This window comes from Callithrix jacchus, chromosome X, assembly GCF_049354715.1.
Source record: "Callithrix jacchus isolate 240 chromosome X, calJac240_pri, whole genome shotgun sequence".
NCBI classification, from domain to species: domain Eukaryota; kingdom Metazoa; phylum Chordata; class Mammalia; order Primates; family Cebidae; genus Callithrix; species Callithrix jacchus.
Window position 1 is genome coordinate 18,129,969 of NC_133524.1, and position 25,131 is coordinate 18,155,099.

General features: G+C 42.4%; 1 protein-coding gene across 4 annotated transcripts; it reads left to right on the plus strand.

Moving 5' to 3' along the window:
- Nucleotides 1-674: 674 nt before the first annotated feature.
- LOC118150606 (sex comb on midleg-like protein 1) lies at nt 675-19,012 on the plus strand. 4 transcript variants are annotated; one of them, XM_054250966.2, is made up of 8 exons: nt 675-807; nt 8,188-8,265; nt 9,484-9,579; nt 10,064-10,147; nt 13,404-13,508; nt 13,902-14,277; nt 15,923-16,071; nt 17,381-19,012. In XM_054250966.2, the coding sequence occupies exons 2-8, from the start codon at nt 8,233-8,235 to the stop codon at nt 17,513-17,515; spliced, it is 978 nt and encodes a 325-aa protein (XP_054106941.1). In that variant the 5' UTR covers nt 675-807; nt 8,188-8,232; the 3' UTR covers nt 17,516-19,012. The 4 variants fall into 4 exon arrangements, with proteins under 4 accessions (XP_054106941.1, XP_054106942.1, XP_078220227.1 ...); XM_054250967.2 differs by having other exon boundaries at nt 10,067-10,147; XM_078364101.1 differs by lacking the exon at nt 675-807 and adding an exon at nt 1,266-1,344.
- The last annotated feature ends 6,119 nt before the right edge of the window (nt 19,013-25,131 follow it).

Genomic DNA, 25,131 nt, shown 5'->3' on the forward strand with positions numbered 1-25,131 from the left:
TAAAGAAAATGTGGTACAGATACACCATGGAATACTATGCAGCCATATCAAAGAACAAAACCATGTCCTTTGCAGCAGCATGTATACAGCTGGAAGCCTTTCTCCTAAGTGAATTAACAGAAACAGAAAACCACATACTGAATCTTTTCACTTGTAAGTAGGAGCTTAAATATCGGGTACATAGGGACAGACAGATGAGACTAGAGACTGCAGAATACTAGAGGGAGCAGGAAGGAGGGGCAGGGGTTGCTAGGTATTTATTAGGGGCACATTTGCAAAGTTGGCTTGTTTTCGGTTTTGTTCCCAAAGCCGGCATCGGATGTGAGAAAGCAACCTGGAAAACACTAGAAAGTCTGAACACAATTCTCTGATGTTGGACTTTTATTTATGATACCCATTTTGGGAGGAGCAGAATGACACTGCTGGCTACTAGTTCATATCTCTGTATCTCTAGATTTGTATCTGTATCTACATATATTCACACACACATATATAATGTACAACTATATAGACATATATATGTATACTTTTGTAAAAAGAACACTTTAAGAAAGGAGGTCGAAAGCGGGGGGGGGGCGGAGCGAGGCCCTTTGACCCCCCCGAGTCACGCACGCACGCCCAGCGCTACTGCGCAGCCGCAGAGACGTAGTCCAAGCTCCTTCCGCTCGCGCCTCAGTGTGCCTCGTGAGAGGGGAGACAGTTACCACACGGTTACCACACAGCCGCGGCACAGACGTAGGCCTCAGGTCTCCGGCCTCAGAGCCAGACCCCGCCACCTCACGATATCCGACCAGATTGAGGAACAAGGTAAGGTAACCTCCCCTCACCTGCCCCGCTAACTTGGGCCTCAAGTTCTGTCAGAGCCTTGGCCCTGCCCGGTTAGGCGACCATTCAGGGGGTGGCAGGATTGGATGTTCATCGGCGGGGGCATGTTGGGGGCGGCAGGATTGGATGTTCATCGGCGGGGGCATGTTGGGGGCGGCAGGATTGGATGTTCATCGGCGGGGGCATGTTGGGGGCGGCAGGATTGGATGTTCATCGGCGGGGGCATGTTGGGGGCGGCAGGATTGGATGTTCATCGGCGGGGGCATGTTGGGGGCGGCAGGATTGGATGTTCATCGGCGGGGGCATGTTGGGGGCGGCAGGATTGGATGTTCATCGGCGGGGGCATGTTGGGGGCGGCAGGATTGGATGTTCATCGGCGGGGGCATGTTGGGGGCGGCCTCTGGGTATTGGCCATCTGCTGCCGATTGGTCAGGGCGCCCGTGGGAGATTTGGCGTGGTGGACCAAGATGGCGCTGAGTTCAGGGGGTCTCCGGGCTCAAGATGTCCTCGTGGCGTGAGGTGATCTTGAGGTTCATGGCGTCCCTGTGGCGCTCAGTGGCTCGGGGTTGGGGTGACTCGGGCTTGTGCCCAGAGTGCGTCAAGATACTGGGCCTGGTTGCCCTAGGGCCCACGGTTCTTTCCCGAGCCTCGATTGGTTGGGAAACCATCGAGGCGATGGTTGGTCGGCCAGGTGGGGCACCTCCAGGAGTGTGCCTCAAACCCCGGCAGGCGGTGCGGCGGGGCCTGGCGCTACAGCAGCTCTATGCAGCCGCACTTTTTCTGGAATTTGTTGATTTTTCGCTGGTGGGCAGCCGCGGGGCACGGCCTTGTTCAGTGTTCTGGCGTAGCGGCCCTGGTGCAGCCTCAAATGCCGGGTGCTCTGAGGGGGTGCTTTGGGTGGTGCCCGCCGCCTCTCCCGCGGCGCCTGCGCGGGCGACGTTTTGAGATTTCGCACCTCATTAAATCCTTGGGGCTGACTTTCTGGGACTAGCTGATTCTTTTCCAGCTGCTCTCTTTTTGGTGAGGGGTGGTATTGGGGGGCGAGGAATGACTTTTTGTTGTTGTTGTTGTTATTGGGGGGCGAGGAATGACTTTTTGTGGTTGTTGTTGTTATTGGGGGGCGAAGAATGACTTTTTGTGGTTGTTGTTATTGGGGGGCGAGGAATGACTTTTTGTTGTTGTTGTTATTGGGGGGCGAGGAATGACTTTTTGTTGTTGTTGTTGTTATTGGGGGGCGAGGAATGACTTTTTGTGGTTGTTGTTGTTATTGGGGGGCGAGGAATGACTTTTTGTTGTTGTTGTTATTGGGGGGCGAGGAATGACTTTTTGTTGTTGTTGTTATTCGGGGGCGAGGAATGACTTTTTGTGGTTGTTGTTGGTTTCGCTTTGTTTTTCAGACAGAGTCTAGCTCTGTTGCCGGGGCTGGAGTGCAGTGGCGCCATCTTGGCTCACCACAGCCTCCGCCTCCCGGGTTCAAGCGGTTCTCTCTCCTCAGCCTCCTGAAGAGCTGAGGCTATAGGCGTGGCCGCCACGTAGGGCTAATTTTGGTATTTTTTGTTGAGATGGGATTTCGTCATGTTGCCCACGCTGGTCTGAACTCCTAGGCTCAGGCAATCCTCCTGCCTCAGTCTCCCAAAGTACTGGGATTACTGGCGAGAGCCACCGCATTGGGTGAGAGCTTTGAGTTTAAAGAATTGACCAACTCCCGAGTTGATTTCCTGTCGGACTTTTCACGGTTGAGACATAGAGTTGGGGTTTTGATGGTAACCGAGTTCCATTAGAGACAGACTGTGCAGCTTCGCTGTTTTATTTTAAATACGTTAATGAGGAGGAAGAGAAAGACAAGACGTAGGGTGTTGGGGGCAGAGGCGGGAGTCGGGAGCGCCTGCGAAATCGGGGTCCCTGTGGAGCTGGGGAGCCGTCGAGGCGCGCGAGGGCCGGGCCCCCTTGCCGCGTGGTCTTTGACAGGAAAGTCTCTGATTTGGTTGGGGTCGGACCGCGTCCCTCCCCCCGCTCCCTCCTCTCCCCGGCTCTCCCGGGCTCTCCCGGGCTCTCCCCGCAGTGGGGCCGACCGGCTTCAGGTTGACTAACAGAGAGCGATTTTCCGAGCAGCTTTGCAGCGCGGCGTTTTCTAAATCGGCGCGTGGGCTGGGTGCCCTTTGGAGCCTCGCTCGTCCCGCCTGCAGCAAGTGCTGGGCGATGGGATGCGGTTTTGGCGGCAGTGGAAGGGCTGCCTTTGAGAGTCCCGCAGGAAGATTTAGAAAGTGATTGTTCTTAAAACGGAGCGGCCTGGCTGTTGTAATTGCCCTGTTTTGCTGTGTGTTCCTCAAAGTGGTCCCCGCGTGAGTGGTCCCTCATTGTGAGCTGTGCCTCATGTCATGAGTTGATGGCCTTGCGCCTTGGAAGCGAATATTTATGACTTTTGAAAATGTGTTTAAAATGTCTTTAACGTCTAAAAAAGTCTCTTAGAAAACCAAATGGCTTCTTGTTGTTATGTTATCAAGAATTTAGATTTCTGTGGTAAATATGAGGTTCATTTTAAGTAAATTCATCTTTATGGGATTTGAGACTTAAACGTGAAATTAATTTTGCACAATCAAGTCATGGCTGGGCTCTTTGAAAATGTTGTAAGGCTGAAATTATCTTGCGGGAAGAAGTGAGAAGGAACTAAAATGTGTGGTGTTATCAACAGCTTAGGTTTCTGTGGTAAATATAAATGAGTTTTCTTTTAAGTAAACTCATTTTTGTGGAATTTGAGATTTGAAAGTGAAATTAATTAATTTTACACAATCTAGTCACGACTGGCCTCTGAGAAAACGTTGTAAAGCTGTGACTTATCTTGTGGGAAAAAGTGAAAAGGAACTTAAATTTATGGTGTTATCAAGAGTTGGCTGGGCGCAGTGGCTCACGCCTGCAATCCCAGCACTTTGGGAGGCTGATCACCTAAGGTCAAAAGTTCCAGACCAGCCTGGCCAACATGGTGAAACTGGTCTCTACTAAAATTAGCCGGGCGTGGTGGCACATGCCTGTTATGCTAGCTACTCGGGAGGCTGCTTTAACCTGGGAGGCAGAGGTTGCAGTGAGCTGAGATCTTGCCACTGTACTCCAGCCTGGGTGATAGAGTAAGACTCTGTCTCAAAAAAAAAGGGGAGGGGGAGTTTAGATTTCTGTGATAAATATAAGTGAGTTTCATTTTAAGTAAACTCATTTTGTGGGATTTGAGATTTAAAAATGAAATTAATTTTGCGCGTTCTAGTCATGGTTGGGCTCTAAGAAAATGTTGTAAAGCTGTAATTGTTTATCTGATGGGAAGAAGTAAAAAGGAACTAAAATTTATGGTGTGTCTATTATGAACCAGGCATGATGCTGGGAGTTTAACTGTGTCATTTTTGTCCTAAATAGCCCTGTGAAGTAGATATCATTCCAACTTTACAGGTTAGAAATTTGAGGCACAGAGAGATGAAATATTTGCCTAAAGTGAAATGGCAAATTTGGCAATTTGGACTTGGATTCAAGTGTTTCTAACTAAAGCCCAGCTCCTTGCATCATGCCCTCGTACCTAAAAGACATGACCTAATTCATTTCAGGTGCAATGTGAATGAAAATTACATGTTATGACCCAGGCTTGTTGTCTGTGCTCCTTGTTAAATAGTTCTGTTGGATAGATGTGGTCAATACCCAAAAGCTTTTGCTATCTTTGCCAGGCATTGCTCTAAGCACTTGACATGTATTAATTCATTTAATCCTTATAATTCCATGAGGTATGTGCTATTATCATTCCCATTTTACAGACAAAAAAAAAAAAATGAAGCACAGAGGATTTAAGTAAGTTGTTCAACTTACTTACACAGCTAGTATGTGGGGGAGGTGGGACCCAAACCCAGGTATTCTGGCCACAAGCCTAAGGTCTTAATGCCGTTTGATGCTGCCTCTCATGTAACCAGATACGTGTGACAGTTGCCTCACAAGTCTTAAAGTGTGAGTGTTCTTGTAGTTCAGGGAAAGCCATGTCACATCCACATGGGATGATCATTGGCATAGCGCTCTTGCTTTTTGGAGGTGAAACTTGAATTAAGCCTTGAATAGGTTCTCCTGGGTGGAGACACAACAGGGTATTATGGGTAGAGGGCATAACAGGAGCAAGAAGCTCAGAGTGCAAGATTGGTGTTGATTTGCATATGTACCACAAACATAAACATGTTGGGAGTCCAGGTACACAGTGTTCCCTGTCTACCCCAAGTTTTGACAACATTGTAATTAATCCAACTGGGGAGTTCTCTGTTCTCTGGATGTAAGAGCTTGCAACCATTGTCTGCAAACTCGCCTGTAACAGGCTACATAGTAAATATTTAGGCTTAGAACAAGCAGTCCCCAACATTTGTAGCAAGAGGGACCCGTTTCGGTTTCCTGGGGGACCGGGAGAGTGCTGGGGGTGGGGGGAATATTGTTTTGCAATGAAATTGTTTCATAAGGAGAGTGCAACCTGCACATGCAGTTCACAGTAGGGTTCCTGCTTCTGTGAGAATCTAATGCTGCAACACATCTGACAGGAGGTGGAGCCCAGAGGGCAATGCTTGTTAGCTCCTGCTGTGCAGTCTGGTTCCTAACTGGCCAAGGACAGGTACCAGGCGGTTCCCCAGGGGCTGGGGACCCCTGGCTTAGAGTAAAGGGGCAAGTGGTAAGAAGTGACCTCTGCGCGGTGGGCAGGGTCCTGATTGTGGAAGGACCTTGCAAAGCCATGGTAGGAGTTTGGATTTTCCTGTGTTATTGGCAGCAGAGCTATTCCAGGTGATTTTAATAATGAAGTAAAGCTCGTAGAGTGTGGTGGTAGACTGCACCATTTACTAGCTATAAGACCTTGGTAAATTACTTAAATCAAGCTTGTCCAACCCGACTTATTTTGTTGTTGTTGTTGTTGTCATTGTTGTCCTTCTGTTTTGTTTTGTTTTAGTCTTTCAGCAGCCTGAAGCCATGCTTTTTAGCCTCTGTCTCTAGTGATAAGTGGAAAAGGGGGATGAGGAAGGGGGTTTACTGGACCAACCAGAAACAGAAACTAAGAACCCATGAATGTATTCTCTCCCTTGGACACCCCTAATAAGCGGTCTTTGCTTCAGATTTCTCATAAGGAAAATGCGGATACTAATAGAACCTACCCTAGAGGGTTGTCAGCAATTTAGCAAGATAGAATACCTAGTCAAAGGATCAAAGGAAAGTACAAATTAAATTAGAAATAGTAATTTTAAACCGCGGTTTTGCTAAAATTTCTGTAATTGTGATGAAATGATTATCCTTCCAGATAAAAATAATTTGTCAAAACAACTCAAGGAAAGATAGGATAATTTGCTTAGCTCATTATCCATGGAGGAACTTAGAAAACGTTATCAAAGCTGGACCCAGAGAGTTTCTTTTTGTTTAATTCAACCCTTTAGAGCACAAAAATTCTGGTGCGATGTAAACATTTTTAGAGCATAAAAAGAGATGAAAGGCTTCCCAGCTAATTTTTCAGAGCAATTTTGATACCAAGTGTTAATAATGTATCAATACTGATTCATTAATTGTGAGAAATATACCATCTCACTAATGTAAGATCTTAGAAATAGAGATGCAAACAATTTCTAAATAAAACACCAACAAATTGAATGTTGTTCTTTATAATCAGCTGGACCCCTCACCCCCAGAACATTAAGAAATGTATTAATACGTTGTATCAGTAGGTCAAAGGAGAAAAGCGATTTAGTCATCTGATGCCAAGAAAGCGATTTGGTACTATTTATCTGTCTTGGTTTTAAAACTACATGCAGGACCGGCAGGATACCACCTTAGTTTAGTTTAGAACATCTGGCTGACCCCAACAGCCCTCCTTAATGGGAAGAAGTAGAGGAGAGTTTTCAAACGTGGATACCTATCCGTTGTTTCTACTTCTAGGAATTTATCCCATAGAACTACTTCCACAGGTGCAAGACTGTTGTGCAGTGTTCTTTGTAAGAGCAAGACTTTAGAAGTAACTTGAATATCTATGAATTTATGAATTGGGGACTGGTTTAATAAATCATGGCATATTTATGAGATAGACCACTAAGAAGTCATTACAGAAACTACAGTAAATCTAAAAGTACTGATTTGGAAAGATTTTCTACCGTAGGTTACTTTTGCCTGTTTTTGAGTTTAATGTCAGTTGAGTCATATACTATATTCTCTTTTTTGTGTCTGGCTGTTTTTAAACTCAAGGTTATGGTTGTGGGATTTGGCCTTCCTGTGTGTGGCAGTAGTTGGTGTATTCTCATTGCTGTGTAGTTCTTTTGTATGAATATACCACAATTGAATTACTCATAGCTTGTGTAAGTCTTATGGCCCGAAAAACTCAAATAGTTTAAAAAGTGAAATTTGATTGAAGTTAGAGCTCCAATTAGAGGTATTTTACAACTTGATACCTCTATGCAACATTAGTGTGCATTTATCTAACTTGAGTTCTCCCATCTTCTTTATCCCCTTTTGATTTCTCTCTTTTGGGCTCATGGTCATTAGTATCTCCACTATAGAATGGTCATTAGTATCTCTACTATAGAATGAAAGGGAAACGGGAAAAGAGATGAAACTTGAATCCCTTACTTGTGCCTCTCATTACTGCTCTGGCTCAGGAAGGATAAAGTGAAGTAGTTCTTTTATTAACATACCCTTCCCAGTAACTGGGATGCAGACCTTCAAAGCAAATCTCTAGTACAAGATATAATCTGATACGGTTGTAGCCAGTATCTTCTATTTCCATAGTTAAGTGATTCAGAGCCATAACTGAACCTTCCTAATTCTAGATTGTTTGGCTTGCCTTTCACAGCCATTTATTTAGGTTTCATATGCAATGTAATAAGGCAATCCTAACTTGAAAACTGAAATGGACCTTAGAGATCGTCTCCGCTGGTATTCAAAACCTGGTGCATGGGAAGATGGTGTCTCTCATGGGCTGTCCAGCCCACATACTGGTGGGGTCTCAATCCAGAATAGAAGCCCGGCTTACATTTTGGAGGCAATGTGTTCTCCTTAGTCAAGAGACTTTTGGAGCTCCTTTACAAAAGCAGTTGGCCCTTATGTTCTCTTGTTCATTTGTTTCCAGCATTTACTCTGTAGGCTTTAAGTTGCTAAGCAGTTGGTAAATGTGTTTGATTCGATTCTTATTTCTAGTCATGGGCAATATAGCCCTTCAGTTTTAAAAGATTTATTCTAAATTGGCCATGGAAGAAATCTGGTTTTGTCACTTTTTAAAATTCAACCCAAAGTCCAATTCAATTTGAATTAGCATTCTGAGAGCATATCCGTATTATTAAGGTAGTAAGATATGAAGTAACTTTCTTATGCATTGCTTTTCAGGAGTAGAGGTTTGCCACTCTCAGGTGACTAAGCAGTATCACAAAAATGATGTCTAGCAACACCAGTGAAGCTGATGTGGTTTGTATTCAAATTGAAAATGCGTCTTTGTTCTTTTTATTGTGCTATACTTCTATTCTAAATTTAATTTTATATAGTAAAATGCATAGGTAATTGAATTTTTGTTATGTATTTTGGCAGTAATATATAAAGCTCTTGTGACAATTTGTGTTCAAGTTTCTTTGTGAACACACACTTAAATTTCTTTTGGGTCAACAGAAGTTGAATTACTAGGTTATGGAGTTCCGTAAATTTAACTCTGTGAGAATCTGCTGAACAGTTTTTCAAAGTAGTTGTGCTGTTTTTACATTTCTGTTATATTCTTCTATATTTCTTAATCCTTCAAGTTGAATCAGTATATAGATTATTAAACTGCATCTAATTTGGCTTAACAGAAAACACCTTTTTTTAGTTACATAAGGACATAGATAGTAATGCTACCTAAGTAGTCTAGGCAATTCTCTTAACTACTATCAGTTCTACTGTTTTTCAAAAATCTTTGAAGATAATGTTAAGTGCCTACCAAGAGTCATTTTTCTCTGACATAACTATGTAAAAGCACTTTGAAAACATGAGGCGCTGTACAAGAGTAGGATAGTATATTTTTAAAAATACTGAACTGTAACCTAATTCCATATTTTTTGTAATTTCTATCATGTATTTTCAAACAAAAGCATACATAGCTACCAAGTATGTTGATTTTAAAATTATTCCTATACATCATAATTCATTCTTAGAATGAAGAGTTATTATATTGAAGTGTAACGGTTATTCACTACTTACTTATTTATACCCTATCTTATTTTAAAAAGTTTTAAGGTACTTTAGAGATTAATTTATGAAGAAAAATAGGTGCTCAGATGTTTTCTGTCTTGTCCACAGAGGGGCACTGTTGGACTATTTAGAAATCAAAAACCATATAACATTTATTTTTTTGTTCATGGTTAGAAACACTTGCTTTTAAAGTAGTTCTGGTGCTAAAGGACTGGTCTTGCTACCATGAAGCATATAAAGGGTTAAGCTTAGTGAAAACTGTTATCTTAAGTATTGTTGGGTTAATGAGAACACAGTTCCGCAAACACATCTTTTTGTAGTCATAGTATTTACAATGAGCAAAGTTCCTTTGCTATCACAAATAGCCCTTTGTAAAAGCTTCTTGAAAGTGAAATTAAACCCTCAACTTTTCTTTTAGTTCTGTCTTTCATCTTTCCTTTTAATTTGTTGATAAATCTTCCTCAGCTAAAAACAAGAATATCTACTTATGATGATGACAACACTGTTGTTCTTCATGCATATGAAACAAAACATAAATTTGCAAATGAAACAAAAACTGAGGTAAGTAGTGTTAATTGCTAATTGCCAAATATATTAACACTTGCTGTTTTAAAGAAAAAAATTTAAATTCCTCATATACGATGGAGTTCCCATAAACTCACAATCAAGAAAATATCTCTCCCCTGAATTTGAATGCTTTCTTTCATCAGAGAATGAGCACTTAACCATTTTACTTTCCCCTTTTTCTTATATAGTAGAAAATTAAGAGTAGTTTTGTACTCACTTTCAGTACAAAACTCTAAACCTGGATTCTTCCGATATAATAAATTCTTTTATTGCCTCCTTCCTCAATTGTCAGTTATCATTTTCATTCTCATCTAAATGTGAATTTCTTAAATCTCTGCTTTAGATTAAGACTTCTGAAAACCATTAAGAAGTTGGTTATAAATAAAAACAATTTAAATAAATAAATATAGTTCCCCTCGCCCCTGGTGTTCGGTTTGACGTTACAGAAAGAAAGCATTAACCACTTTAAAACTACTAGCAGGAACCCATTACTGTAGCTGATGCATCCTGTAATACTGAAGAGCAACCGAAGTCAGTGTATGATGTCCTTACCTATTGCCAGGTATGGAAGTTCTGTCTCTTCAATGTAGTTCTCTAAAATGTTAAGCAAAAATTCTCCTTATCTCACATAAAAGGAAAGCGTACAATTAATTGAAATTTTGCCTGTCAAATTATTTATGATTATCATTCCGTTGTGATTATTTTTTAAAAACAATTTCTGGTTAGAGCCGCATTTCCTGGTGACATTTTTGAAATAGCAACATGTAGATTTTGTAGCTTTTTGAAAAGCTCATTACCAACCAAATGTAGTTGAGTCTCTTTCATCTGGATTGCTCGGTATTGAATTAGTCTCCCCTACAAAATCCTTAAAGGAAATTAACTGATTTGGATGAACTTTAGTATGTGCCTAAATGCACATCAAGATATCTCAGTGGAAACAAAATGGCAGCCCATCAAGGTTTATAAAGAAACATACCTAAGGTAGTTTTGGGGGGAGTTGTAAGAATCACCATGTTGGTAGAGATGTGATTACTGGGAATTTTGTAAGTTGAGTACCCCAGAGGTAATAAAGGCTTATTTAAAAAAAACGTTTCTTACCATATATAAGATTTCTTGAATGGAATAAGCTAACATGCTTTGGAAACTAAAATTGTTTGGATGTTTATCATGATCATGGGTAAGAACAGAACTGGAGTGCTTCCAAGGGACACATAGAGTCTTGTGGGGAAGTGGGTGCAGAGGCTAGCTGGGGAGGGAGGGAGTGGGTTCTCCCCAGCCTGCCTCCCCCTGCACTGCTAGGTTAGAGTCCCCTTTAGCGAGCCTGCACGCTGAGGTGGGAGATAGCATCTGTTGGAGGAGGTGCCCAGGGCCATGGTCAGCCTGAAATGGCCCCAAGGGCCCTTCTCCATTCCTCCCAAGCGACTGGCTCTTTCTTCACTTATCCATTCTAGATCACAGGGGTGTCGCTGCAGCCTGCCTTGTTCTTTCATCCCAGTTCCCTCTTGAGTCCACCTCCCTCCTGCTTAGGCTGGGAGCAGAGGAGGACACTCTCTGCTGGCCGTCCCCTGCCTACCTCAGTCCCATAGTCCTGCCTCTTCACTCCTGGAGGCAGTGGAGCACCTGGGGCAGTCCTCCCTTCCAAGTCCTCATATCTGTCCCCATAGTCAACCAACTACCCCCATGCTCAGCCTTCTGACCCCTTCACGACCATTTTAGTGACCAGGGATGACACCCTCACTGCTTTCTGCATCTGGTCCCCTCCCCGAACTCAGAGCTGCCCCCATCGGGCATCCCTCTCTCTCCTCTGGCTCCAGTCCCATTCCCTCCTTCCCCTCTATAAGATCTCCCACAGCTTGGAGAAGCCACTTTTCTTGCCTCCCATCCCTCCTTTCCTGTCATCCTCACTCTCTCCTTACCATGACAGCCCCATTCCTGGAACGTCATTGATACTTTCTGTCTCCACACCTGGCTTCCTGTTTTTCTCTGTGGGTATTTTTGAACCTGTTGTTCCTTCCGCCCTGTAAGCCCTTACATGCATCCTCACCTGCTAAGCACCTTCTCATGTTTTAATTCTCACCTCAGACCTCACCTCCTCTGAAAAGTACTCTATGACTGCCAGCCTGGGTTAGGCCCGCTCTTCTCTGCATGCTTAGCCTCCTGTTCCTGCCTGTGTCACGATGCTGGTAATAACACTAGTAACTAGTAACACTGAGCACCGTCGAACTGGGCATAGTGTAGTGTTGTTTCTCTTAGCATTAACCTAATACTATAGCAAGGTTCTCATCCTCAAGAGAACCCTGAGAGAGATTTTCATCCCGATTCCCTACATGAGGACATTGAAGCACAGAGAGGTTAAGTAACCTGCCCAGGGTCACAGAGCCAGTAAATGGCTGGACTCTAGTATTTGACCCCAACCATGTTCCCCTAGAGCCTGCACTGTGTATCTCAGTGTCGCAGCCCAGTGGTTCTCACCGGGGACATCAGAATCACCTGGGGGCTTGTGAAAACATAGACCACTGCCCCTACTCCCAGAGTTCCCGGTTCCATAGGTCTGGGGTACAGCCTGGAATTTGGCATTTCTGATGAGCTTGCGGGTGATGTTAATGCCACCGTTTTGTCGACCACACTTTGCAAACCACTGTTCCAGGCTATTAATCACTTTGTCTATTGGAATTCTCTTTTTACTTGTCTCTCCCCCAGCTGAGATGGCAGTTCCTCTAGGAGAGGAGCTTTTTGTTTGTTTTTTAAATAGGGTGGGGTCTCATTCCATTGTCCTGGCTAGAGTGGGGTGGCACAGGCACAGCTCACTGCAGCCTCAACTTCCCAGGCTCAGGTGATTCTCCCACCTCAGCCTCCCTAGTATCAGGGACTACAGGCATACACTGCCACACTTGGCTAATTTTTTGTATTTTTGGTAGAGACGGAGGTTTCGCCATGTTGCCTAGGCTGGTCTCTAACTCCTGAGCTGAAGCCATCCACCTGCCTCAGCCTCCCAAAGTGCTGGGATTACACCTGATCAGGAGCCTTTTTTCAGTCCATGTTCTCAACACCTAGCAAAGTAGTTCTGCCAGGTGGTAGGCTGTCAATAAAGGTTTAGTTGGATAAATGAAAGAATTAATGAATGAATTAATGAGGAAATGTTTCTGGCCCTTTGTTAAGTATATTTTTCTTTACCCAAAGTTTCTGCGTATTTCAAGAATTCTCAGATTTTTATCAGTCTCCTATGTGCTTGACTGGCGTATAAATCTCATGTGTACTCCATGGTTTTGTAAGGTTAATTACTGGCTGCATGATTTAAAAGTACTTTGAAGCCAAAAGTCACATCTGTTATATTTGGTTCAGTGTTCCTTCTGGAGTGGAACACTTGCTGTCTATAATATAGACTTCATATTTGTAGATATATGAACATATATGTTACATATGAACATTATAAAGTGAGTCTTTGTTCTTTTAGCAGATTTGAGCATTTCTTTCCTAAAATAGCACCTTCCTTGATGTGCAGTGTCTCCATCATCAGTGTGCTAGTGTAGAGGCACTGTAGCACATTCATTCGCCACCATTAGAGCTTCCTCAGTGCCGACATGGGGTAGAGCAGGGGAAGAGACATTGGGGCTCCTGAACTCAGCCTATTGGCTCTGTGTCACCTACAGCCAGGCCTTGAATAGAAGCAAGACATTTCTGATGGCTTGAGAACTTTTGCTGTGTCTAGCAGTTGACATTTGACTTAATGGTATTTTCATGTTACTTTTCTTTGAAATAGAAACTACATTATATTATACACTGTATACCTATTATATAACTATATTGTATTGTAATAGGTTATATATGATGCTATCCAAAACCTGGATAAGAAGATTGATGGCATTAGCAGAAAGGTTTCAAAAATCCAACGTTTCAATGCAAAAGCAGGGTCGACGAATCGCGTAAGTGTTTTAAAAACCATTTTTACAACTATGATAAACCTTTGGTTTGTAAAGATGCCAATCAGCTAGAAGTGAGAGAGTACCAGTAACTGTGTGAGATTAGCAAGGCATGTCTATCCTTGTAGATGGAGACTACTGACTCTCGGTTGGGAGAATGCCGAAGTTTAGGTTTGATAACTTGAGACACTGTGTATTTTTATGTTTGTAACTATCATGTGTAAAATACAATTAAAATGTAGAATTGAAGAAGAATCAATTATATACTCAAAAAGGAGCATTTATTTTTAATCATGTAAAGCAAAGTTGCATGGAAAATAAGTATTAATGTATTTACTACTCATTTTACTACTTTTTTACTCACCGTTGGTTGATGCTGTGTTTCTGTGATTTCAGAAGCCATCTGGCTTTGGATATGGATATGCATACACAAATTATTCTTGCCTGCTTGCTAAAAAGCTTAAACTCCAGAAAATGAAGAAAAGTCAGGCTTACGAGACATTCTCCTACCCTCAAAGTTATAGTCCCACTTCACCGGTGGCAGTGCGGGCAGATAATTCCCAGAGCAACAATCCAGCACCATCCTTTCACATGGAAGAAGAATACCAGCGAGCTGAGCCGGAGGAGGACCCAGTCCTCAGCTGTACTCCGAGTCCAGTGCATCCCTCAGTCCACTCTGAGCATGGTTTTCTACCATCTTATGCATCTGATGGTGCAATGCCTGGCTCTTCACGGCCCTACCGTGGCAGCGCTAGGGTTAACAGCAGCCAAGGCAAGTACTCACCTGACCGCTCTTTCGCAGTACCACTTTCAGGTATGCTGGCCCAGGGAGAGCCCAGTTCAGTACATGCCCCTGAGATGATGAGTTACTCAGCTTTAGTGGAGAATAGGCACATTGTATCATCTCTCTGCTTCCGTTCTGGTTTTGGTGAGGTTGAAATGCTGTATCTACAAGTAGCACTATTTGACCTGCATTTATCAACATCCTTGATGCAAACTAATAGAAGCTGCTCATTTCTTATTTTGAGGGCTGGTTTTAGGTTATATTCAGAATGATGACTAACATTTATTGAGTGTCTATTATGTGCAAGGCACTGTGCCAATCAACCGACACCCCTCTTCCCCACTTATAATGACACCATGGTGTTGGCACATTTCTTACCCTGTCCCCAAGGTCACAGAGCTGATGAGTAGCACTTCTAGAGCTCTGCCTCATTGTGAGTTTTTAAATCTTCTATTTTTCTTTACTCTTTCCCTAGATAAATAAAAAACACTCCTGAGATGGCAAGAGCCCAGATGATAGGGAAGAAAGGATATGCTTTGGCTAATTCTCACACACACACACACACACACACACACACACACACCACACACACCACACACCACACAAAGATCAAATTGTGTTGTTGGTCTTGGTTGGAGAAACAAATTTCCCTAACTAATTATGAAACCCACTTTAGTCATCACACACTAATTTTAGGGAATCGAACACTCTGGGTGAGTAAAAGAATACTTAGCAGTACACAAAGAAATTTCAACACAGCTTAGTATAGAGCGTGGCTAAAACTTTCTGAAGTATGAGCACTTAAATTGTCTCATATCTCAGTTATTTCTTTTTTTTAACATATAAACCTTTGACCAAAATCTCTATTACTATGCAATTAAGCATGAAAGAGGAATTAAATAAAATGTTATAGTTACTTCTGGCCTAGTTTAGCAGAAAGCAATCTTGTCTTCTTCAAAGTGCACATTAGCACTTAGGCCATCAGGGACAGGAATCTAAAGAGTAAACTGATACTAAAAATAACCTTATTGAATACATGGTGAAGATTTGATAAAAGGACTGATTTGGTTCTTCAAGATAATGGGGTTGTTATTGAGGTTCATTTATTAAACAAATTTAAGCAATTATAAAACTGTAAATTTGGGGAATTATATTTAGCTAGTATTTTATATTTATTAATTTATATTTAGCTAGTAAAATCAACCTAATCTAGATAGACCAAGACAGAGATTAAGAGAGAAATTCCTTGAAATACTTGAAGTAAGAGAGTCATACGTTTGGCTAGATTAACCTAATTTTACCCAAGTGACAGATCTTTTGCCATATTTGCCTGTGGCCAAAGAAGACTTGATTTGCTTCATCTGTGTTGTGATCTTTGAAACTTTAAGGTAACTTCTGAACCTGTCTTTGCTATCTAGGGAAGGTCAGATGGGCCGCTCTTGTGTAGGCATCCTCACATCATCTTTATATAGACTTTCACTAGATTTTACAGTTGGAGTCTTGACTCCTTGCTAGGAACATCACAGAAGGTTTCAACAAGACACCATTCCTCCCTTCCTAACATCTGTACTTTCAGGATAATAATCAGGACAAGTGTGATTTATCTTTTTTTCTTTTCTCCTCTCCATTGAAGTTACAAGCGTACCAGTGGACAATGACATGTATTTAGAGGACAACTTCATTAAGCACCCTGCAACATGGTCGGTGGAAGCAGTGGTCCTATTTCTGAAGCAAACGGATCCTCAGACATTATCCCCTCTTGTCGATCTCTTCAGAACCTATGTAATATATCTTTTGTTTTCTTGCTGTAATGTCTTTGAATGACCTCTGTGCAAGCCTTTCAGCTGGATACTGTGTGAATAGTGGGTGAACCCTATCAACTGATTTTTCCATGTCAGAAAGGTTATTTTGCCCCAGGTTAGCCTTAAATGGTAGGCTAATAGTCTGTTCTTCAAATGGGTATCAAAGTGCCTAAACTACAAATTGCCTCAACTTCTCAAGACATGATGATTCAGCATGGCCACTCAGGTGTACCTCCCCTTTGTAAGGACAGATACAATGATCCTCCCGCATCTGCTCCCAGCTGGGCACCAGGACCACGAGGAAGAGGGTTTAAGCACAAGCTATAATAGAGTAGCCTTCTTTCTATATAACCGGTGATTCAACAACTGATTCTATTTGCCTTATTATTGATGATTTGTGATGCTAATACCCTCTTGCTATTACCAGATCATTTACAAAGTAATATCCTAGGCCAAAGTTTTATAAGATTCGGTTTCTTTAATTTTGAGTTTTGCTCAGTAGAAATAATATGGAAGGTGCCAAACAAAGATTGTAGTATAAGAGATTTCAGGTCTTTTCAGATAAGGTTGTACTATAAGGGATTTCAGATCTTTTCAGATAGTGTTAAATGAGTGAGATTTTATTTTTAAACTGGAACATATAAAACCAAGTCATATGCTTCAGCAGCTTAAGTTGCTCAGTTAAGATAAGGAATTTTAAAAGGATGCTTTGTGACTATGAAGAAATATTTTCACACTGTATCCTAACAAATAAAATTAGTAGCCACATAGCTGACTTTCAGTATAGTAAGAAAGTTGGTCATTAGTTTTAGCATCTAATTAGCTTCAGACAACGAATTCACATTCATGGTAAAGACAACATTGTATAGACATTTATAGTTTGCACTGATGCTGACATACTCATCTTCCCAGCCCTTCTCAGAAATTTAATGACCATCTGAAATTCATTTTTGCTCTTCTTGGTCTTTACTATTTTGTCATGGATGTGTAGTATTTTATTCAACCTGGAGTATGTATTTAAAGTTAAGTTTGACACAGTTTATTTTTTAAGATATTAGGTTAAATTTCCTTTTTCTTAGAACTTGAAGTGCGTTCATACATTACCAAGTGGTGCTTCACTGTACAAGTTATATTGTTAATAGTGTTCATAAAGCAGATGCATATTCAGAGAATATACATCTGCAATGAACTGTTCTCTAGTTTGCTTTACATGTTCTCATAAAGAACTAACTGCTCTGTTGAAAATATGGAAGCATTACTAATTATTGTTACGTTTCTTCTCTCCACAGAAAATTGATGGGAAGGCTCTGCTCCTACTCACGAGCGACCTGATGCTGAAGTACTTGGGTATGAAGCTGGGAACGGTCCTGAAGCTATGCTACTACATTGAACGACTTAAACAAGGAAAATGCTATCAAAATTAAAAAAAAATTCTTGTACAAATTTAGATTGGGCCAACTTCCAAAGATACCAATGCCTTCTTAGTGTAGAATCATTTTCTGCCGTTTAGTCATTTTTGGTTTTTAGAAAGTATCTCTCAAAATATAGCCAGAATTGTAGAACTATGTTATAGTCCAGTCCACTACTTTCAAAACCATTTAACTGCTAGATAGTATTAGAATAGTCCAATAGGAAATTCATTCTTTATAGGTCTTAAAAAATTACTCTTATTATATTGTTTACAAATATTTCATGTAAGAAATGGAAAATAAACCCCTTTGATTCTGGTTCATCTTTATACAGAGAACTAAGACAGCTAAGAGAGGTATTATCAGGGGTTGGCAACTTCCATGATGAAATCTATGGGGATTTTTCCTCAGAAGAGAATTTAAAGGTGTACCCATAGATAGCTCTTTCTGAAGTATTTTGTCTGTCTGATGCTGCCGTGTTCTACCAGTTTCCAGAAAGAGAATAGCCATATAAGTTATTTTTCTTTCTGCTATTATTTGTCTACAAGTTTTACTCAGTTTTAGAGAAAAAAATAAGCTTAAAAACTTTTATGAAGTGCTCTTAACAGTTTTTAGATAAACTATATGATAGATAGAATGGTTATTTAATGCAAGAAATATACTACAAGGGTGGTTTCAATAGTCTGACTACTTTTTATCCAAAAAATATTCTACTAAAACTTCCATATTTTGGCTAAGTTTGGACATTTAACTACACTTTCATTGTTTGCACCTCTCTATAAAGATACCTCTGTCTAAACTTTTAAGATATATAACTTTATTTTATGTGTTTATTCTTTATATAGATAATATTTTATATTTTATTCTAACCTGAAGTATACACACAAGTAATTTTTTTAATTTAAAATGGCATTTTGTATTCCCCCAGAGGTAGGATAAGCCATATATTTGTAAGATGTTTTATTTTGTGAAATCTAAGTGGATTATTTGCCATCACTAGTATCTCTCAACTTACTTTTCAGAGGACAAGAAACAGTCTGTGGATTGGTTTCCATACAGGGAAGTTCACTGTCCTGTGGAATATTTCTAATTTGCTTAGTTCTGAGCCATTTATCCTGCTACACTTTGAACGATACATTAATTCAGACTGATGTTTGGGGGCTTTATTTTGTAAGTTAGAACTTTCAAGTGAAACATATTCAACACTATTCTTTCATTATAAATGTATAACATGTTTATTACATTGTATAACAAATATAAGGTTTATAAGCTATGAGAATTGGTGCTGTCACCATTAGCCACTTAAAAATGTGAAGAAAATGTTCACCAGGGGCAATAATGTAACTTTTCTTGTTAGAAAACCAAATATACTTTAGACACGACTGCAACTATTTACAGAATAGCTTCATCTATGTTATTTCTTAAATGTCATAAGATTCTTACTTAAACTTGGTCTTCTTTCAAATTGTTTCTATGAATATGCTCTACCCACTTGAACAGTCCTTAGTTTACATAAATACTATGTTTTTCAGTTTTCATATTAAAAAAATAAAGTTAAATAATCTCAAAGATTAATTTAAAGTCTTAGATGTGATTTTATTTATCATCACTGCGTTATATTAATGCGTGAATTGGTTGGAACTGAAACAGCTGCTCTTGTAAGCTTATGGCTTTCCAAAATACTTGAGTTATAAAACCTGCCCAGATTCTACCTGTAAACAGATGCCTAAGAGCCAAGGGCTGATTTCTTACAGGGGTCTCCAATGAGACCCCAGGGGGGCTGTTAGAACTTCAGTCGATGAGCCGTATCTGTGGTCAGAGCCTTTATTCCTTATGATATCATCAGTGATGCGAGTGTGCTAGAAAACGCCAGTGCCCCGAGGTATCTCACCCCATCTGAGTCCGTACGCCTGGCTGGCAACTCCGGCTGCTCTTTTACCACTGGGGGCCAGAGGCTGCCTCCTGGATGCACCTGCTGTTGGCCCTCTGCCTCCAGATGGCCCAGCTGTCCCGGCAGGATGCCCTTGGAGGACTGGGGTTCCAGTTGCATAGCCTCTCTTACCCTACCCCTGTCCTCTTCTCCAGGAGCTGTGGCTACAGCTGAGGAACCCAGAAACCCTCACTGCTCTTGCTCCCCAGCATCGTGTCCTGTGATTTCCTGGAGACAACGGGGTCCTTACCGGGGTTCCAGGGCTGATGCTCAGCGGCTAGAATGGGAGTGTTGATTTGAGTGATCTGAGACTTGAGTGATTTGGGGCCCCTTTTCCCCTCCCATCTGGCTTGTAAACTTTTAGTCCATAGACTATTATGCCATATTACCCTTCCTGTGAATTTTCCAGACTTGAAATGATCTTCCTCTGGCTTTGCCTCTCATTCCATCATTTTCTGCTCTGTAGCCCCCAGAATTCTGCACCTGGTGCTCTAAGACCTTCCAGGCACACCTAGAATTTGCTTTGGCCTTTCGTCTGTGATTTCTCATTGTTCAATTGTCTTACAGTACATGTTCTAGAGTGGGATTTCCCAAGATTTTAAACCAAGGTCCCCCTCTGTAGACATAGAAACACCATGCCCTTCTGTAATATTCAAAAGTAAATACTGTGAGTAGTGACAGTGTAATTGGGAGGAAAAGCACTGCTTTTTCAAGCTGCAGGAGGGATTGTCCTTGCACTTGGCTGAGTAAAGGAAGTAGGTTAAAATTTCTGGGGCTATGGCTTGATGCTGGGGCTTGCTCACGAAGCGCCTTGAGGCTGATCCAGGCAATGTGGGAAAGCTCTAGGTTTGAGAGGACATGCAAGTGAGAGCCCACCATTGCAATATGTGGACAGTCCTTCTTCTCTCCTGGCTCTTTGCCCTATTTTGTCAGCAGGTTGATGCGACTGAACCTTGAGAGCCACACTCCATAGTTAGCACGTGCTCAAGTTGAGCTTGGCCACTCCCCCTGCCCTAATTGAGGCAACTCTAGTGTTCTGGGATCATCTTTCTGGCTTTAGGGTTGCTATCAGCATTGAGGGGAGATCTTTAAAAAATAAGGGACCTAGCTCCTCCCCTCGGGCTGCCTAGAACATAAGAGATAAACCAGCATTCATGAAAAGGAGGACATCAGGGTGCTTATGACAGTACATATGAGTCAGCACCAAGTGCCCGTAAGTGATGTGCCCTGTTCTTCTGCCATAGAACCAAAGCACTTAAGCACATTCATTTCTGGAAATAATCTCTCAGGGACAACAGGGCAGCCAGGGCAGGGTTTTGGCCTTGCCAAGCCCCGCTCCTCCTTTGGCCTCACTCCTCCACCTGGCTTTGGCTGGCCTCGGAGGCTCAAGTGCACTGATGTCAAGGGTGGGGTGGTTGCACATTTTCCATGGGGGCAGAAGTGAGTCCATTGGGAGCGGGACATGTATCTTAAACTTTCCTTTTATATTCATGTAAGAAGAGAGAGATTAGGCTTTTCTGCATTAACGTACAGATTCACTGATGTGTTCTAAAGTGCTGGACATTGTTGGTACTTGCCACCATCCCAGCCCTTCTCGGTTCCTCCCTGTCCTTAGAGACATAAAGCCTGAACGCGACACTTGCCGCACTCCCTTGCCGGTAGACGTGGGTTCTTAACATTCTGCCACAAGAGGGGCTGTGTCATGATTTTAGAAGGAGGAAGGTGAGGAGAAGCTGTTTCCTTCTGGTGACTGCATGGGACAGGCTTTTGAGCATCAGCAGGAGGCAGATGTGGGGTTTGCCAGCAGCCTCTGGATATCGTCTTGAAGCTCACCTACTTCACTTGTGCAGGCAGCTGAGACCACCCCTGCGGGCAGGGGAGCTTCCCTGCAACTCTTGCACTCCTGGTTTTCTAGAAACTTCCTCACCTTAGCCTCCGCCTTCCAGCAGCCATATAAGCTTCTGATTCTGTATTAAACCACTTCCATTCTGAAGATTTAGAATGGCTCATGTGTTCCCAGCCAGACTTGGACTTGTCCACCTTCTTCAACGTATCTGTCCTGTAGAGGTGGCCCACTCTTCAGAAAGAAGAGTAAAACTTTCACAGAAAGTGGCCTTTATATTATCTAGTTTAAACACGAGTGTATTTCATCAAATCTAAGACGCTTTTGATTGTAAGATGCACCACTGTTTACCAAATAGTGAAGGAAAATGCTACCTATTAAACTGTCGCTCACCATTGATTATAATATGCAAACTGGGCCAGTCGTGGTGGCTCACGCCTATAATCCCAGCACTTTGGGAGACTGAGGCGGGCAGATCACTTGAGGTCAGGAATTCTAGACCAGCTTGGCCAACATGGTGAAACCCAGTCTCTACTAAAAATACAAAAATTAGCCAGGTGTGGTGGCAAAATGCGGCAGGTGGCATAGCCATGAGAGATCCACCAGGCAGCCTCTACCTGGCTGAGAAGATTGTGCAGGGCTTGTGGAGAAGGCGTTGTTTCCACCAAGACCTGAAGCATGATGGACATGGGTCAAGGGAGGTGTATGTTGAAGGCCAAAGACCCTGAGCAGTAGCGAGCTTCTGTCAAGACACACCTGCCCCTCTTCTAGTAGGTGTGTTACTTTCTGTTCAAGTGTCCTCAGTACATCTGACGATGATTTGATTGAAAACCTTTATCTTTTACCCCAGGTTAAACCAATTGTTCCTACATCATTTACTGAGTAACCCATCTTTTCCCAATGGGTAAAGTCATGTGATAAATACCGTTATCACATATTACATCCTTATAAAATGTTTTAAAAACATAATATATTATTTGTGTGGAACAAAATTACCCCCAAACTTAGCAGCTTAAAACAACAAACACTCATGATTTCATGCAGGGTCTGATGATCAGAAATCTGGGCACTGCTCAGTCACGTGGTTCTGCCCCAGGGTCTTACAGGTCATACACATGCTGTTGTATGGAACTGCAGTCATCTCAAGGCTTGACTAGGATGGGGCTCTGCTTCCCAGGTGGCTCACTCACATGTGGGATGACTATAACTCGTCCCTGGAGTTAGCGCTGAGAGGCTTGTGCCCCGGCTCACCCCACGGTCCCGGGATGGTTGGTCATCCACACACGTTGACTGGAGCCCTCGGCTCCTCTGTGGCTGTTGGCAGAAGGCCTCCGTTCTCATGGAGCTGCCCACCCCAGCTATCTATTCCCTCCAGTAAAAGGCTCCCAAGACTCCAGCGGATGGGAGGCAGAAGTGATCCAGGAGAGAGGCAGAGGTATCTGTGGACCTTTCACAAAACCGAGCACAGGTTCAGCAACAAGGAACATGTGATTTATAGGAAGCAAATACTGTCTTTTGTAGCTTAGGGTCGTAAGAGACACATGACGACTTCTGTGATGTTCTGTTGGCCCAGAGACCATCCCTGATTCACTGTGGGGTGGATTACACAAGAACGGGGCTATCAGGGGGCAGGGACCACTGCAGGTCAACTTGTGCGCTGATACCACACATAAAAAATATTGAGCTTCACCAGTGATTAAAGAAACACGAAGTAAAACAGGATGTGTGTGATTCTCCACCTTTTGTAAATTTAGCAAAGTCATGGAGGCCATAATCCTAAGTGAATTAATATAGGAACAGAAAACCAAATACTGCATGTTCTCACTTACAAGTGGGAGATAAATATTGGGTACTGATGGACATAAAGATGGTATCAGTAAGAAAGTGAGGACTACTAGATGCGCGAGGGAGGGAGGGAGGAGAGCAACAGTTGAAACACTCACTGTTGGGTGATATGCTCACTACCTGGGTGACAGGATCATTCGTACCCCAAGCCTCAGTGTCACATAATATACCCAGGTAACAAACCTGCACGTGGACTCCCTGAATCTAAAAGTTGAAACAAAATTTAGCAAAAGTCAAACCAATGTCAAATACTCATGCTAATGGTACGCAAATTTGGTGTAGCATATCCAGAAGGCAGTTAGGCATCACACAGAAAAAGCCTGAAAAAGGCACACACCTATTGACTTAGTAATTTCTCTACTTCCAGTGTATCCTGCAGACGTAGCCACGTGCTCAAAGAGCAAGGTATTAGCAAGCCTGTTTATCACAACATTGTTAGAAATGACAGCTCATAGGCCTGGCGCGGAGGCTGACGCCTGTAATCTCAGCACTTTGGGAGGCCGAGGCGGGTGGATCATGAGGTCAAGAGATCGAGACCATCCTGGCCAACATGGTGGAACCCCGTATCTACTAAAGATACAAAAAAGTTAGCTGCGCGTGGTGGCGCATACCTGTAGTCCCAGCTACTTGGGAGGCTGAGGCAGGAGAATTGCTTGAACCCGGGAGGCAGAGGTTGCAGTGAGCCGAGGTCGCACCACTGCACTCCAGCCTGGTGCCTGGTGACCGAGTGAGACTGTTTCAAAAAGAAAAAAGAAAAGAAAAGAAACGACAGCTCATAAACCAGTCCACAACGGGGGAACTGTTGAAATTCTGTTACACCCATGCAGTCATGAAAAAGTGACACAGGGGAAAGTTATTCACATGGAAAGATACACGATATGTTGATCAAAGCAGGTCACAGGCAGATTTGCAGCATTTCTTCTCTAGGGGATCTCACTGTGAATTTATACCCAGATGTGTTTACACGTTTAGAAGACGTTTGGAAGATACACATGAACCTGTTTATAGCGTGTATGGAGGGACAGCTGGGATTCTGGCCATGTTCTCTTCACTTTGCTTACCTTCACTCTGCTTTCCCTGCAGTAAGTATATTGCTGTTACAATAATTGTTCAATTTCAAGAACACAGGCTATATCACGTGCAAATCACGGTGGAAGACAAAAGGAAATAAAACATTGCCAGTTATCAGGCAGCAGAAACAGCCAAAACAAGGAAAATCATATGTCAGAAGACCAACTTAATGTAATGACATTACATAGAAACAGATTAAACGCCCACGTTAAAAATATTCCAGGATTGATGTTTTTAAACGATTATATGCTTTTACCTGTCTCATCATTTCCCTTAAACATGAGAATAAAGGGGTGAGCCGAGCATGGTGGTGCCTGCTGTCGTCCCAGCTACCGGGTAGGCTGAGGTGGGAGCGTTGCTTGAGTTCAGGAGTTCAAGACCAGCCTCGGCAATATAGGGAGACCACCATAAATAAAGGACTGGACAGAAACCGATCAGCAAGGAAACAGGAAGTGCCACCGTAATAATACTGATCCAGGCGAGGGAGAATTAGAGGAAAAAGCAGTCAATGCCTCAGGGCTGGCTACCTGGTAAGAGGTTCAAGTGCAGATCATGAACTTGTGTATGATCAATTACACGTAATCAAAAGTAGAAACCAGAACCAGATGGACCTTGTGGATAATTAAATAGAAAGGCACAGGAATGAAAGACTTTGTTCTCAGTCTTTGACAGATGTATGCAAAATTAAATGGCAGATATTGATATCATTGTAAAGGCATTATTAATAGACATCAAATTCAAACAGGGAGCATAGCCTTTTCAGGACTCCGTAGAACATTTACAAAATTGGGTACCTACTATGCTACCAAGAACCCTCTGGATGACAGAAAGCACAGTACAGGCTATGGTCTGGGGCATAAAGTTGGAAGTTGATGAGACCCTCTGAGGCACTAACAACAAAATCAATCACTACCACCACCTTTCTAGGCAAAGCTTCTTTCC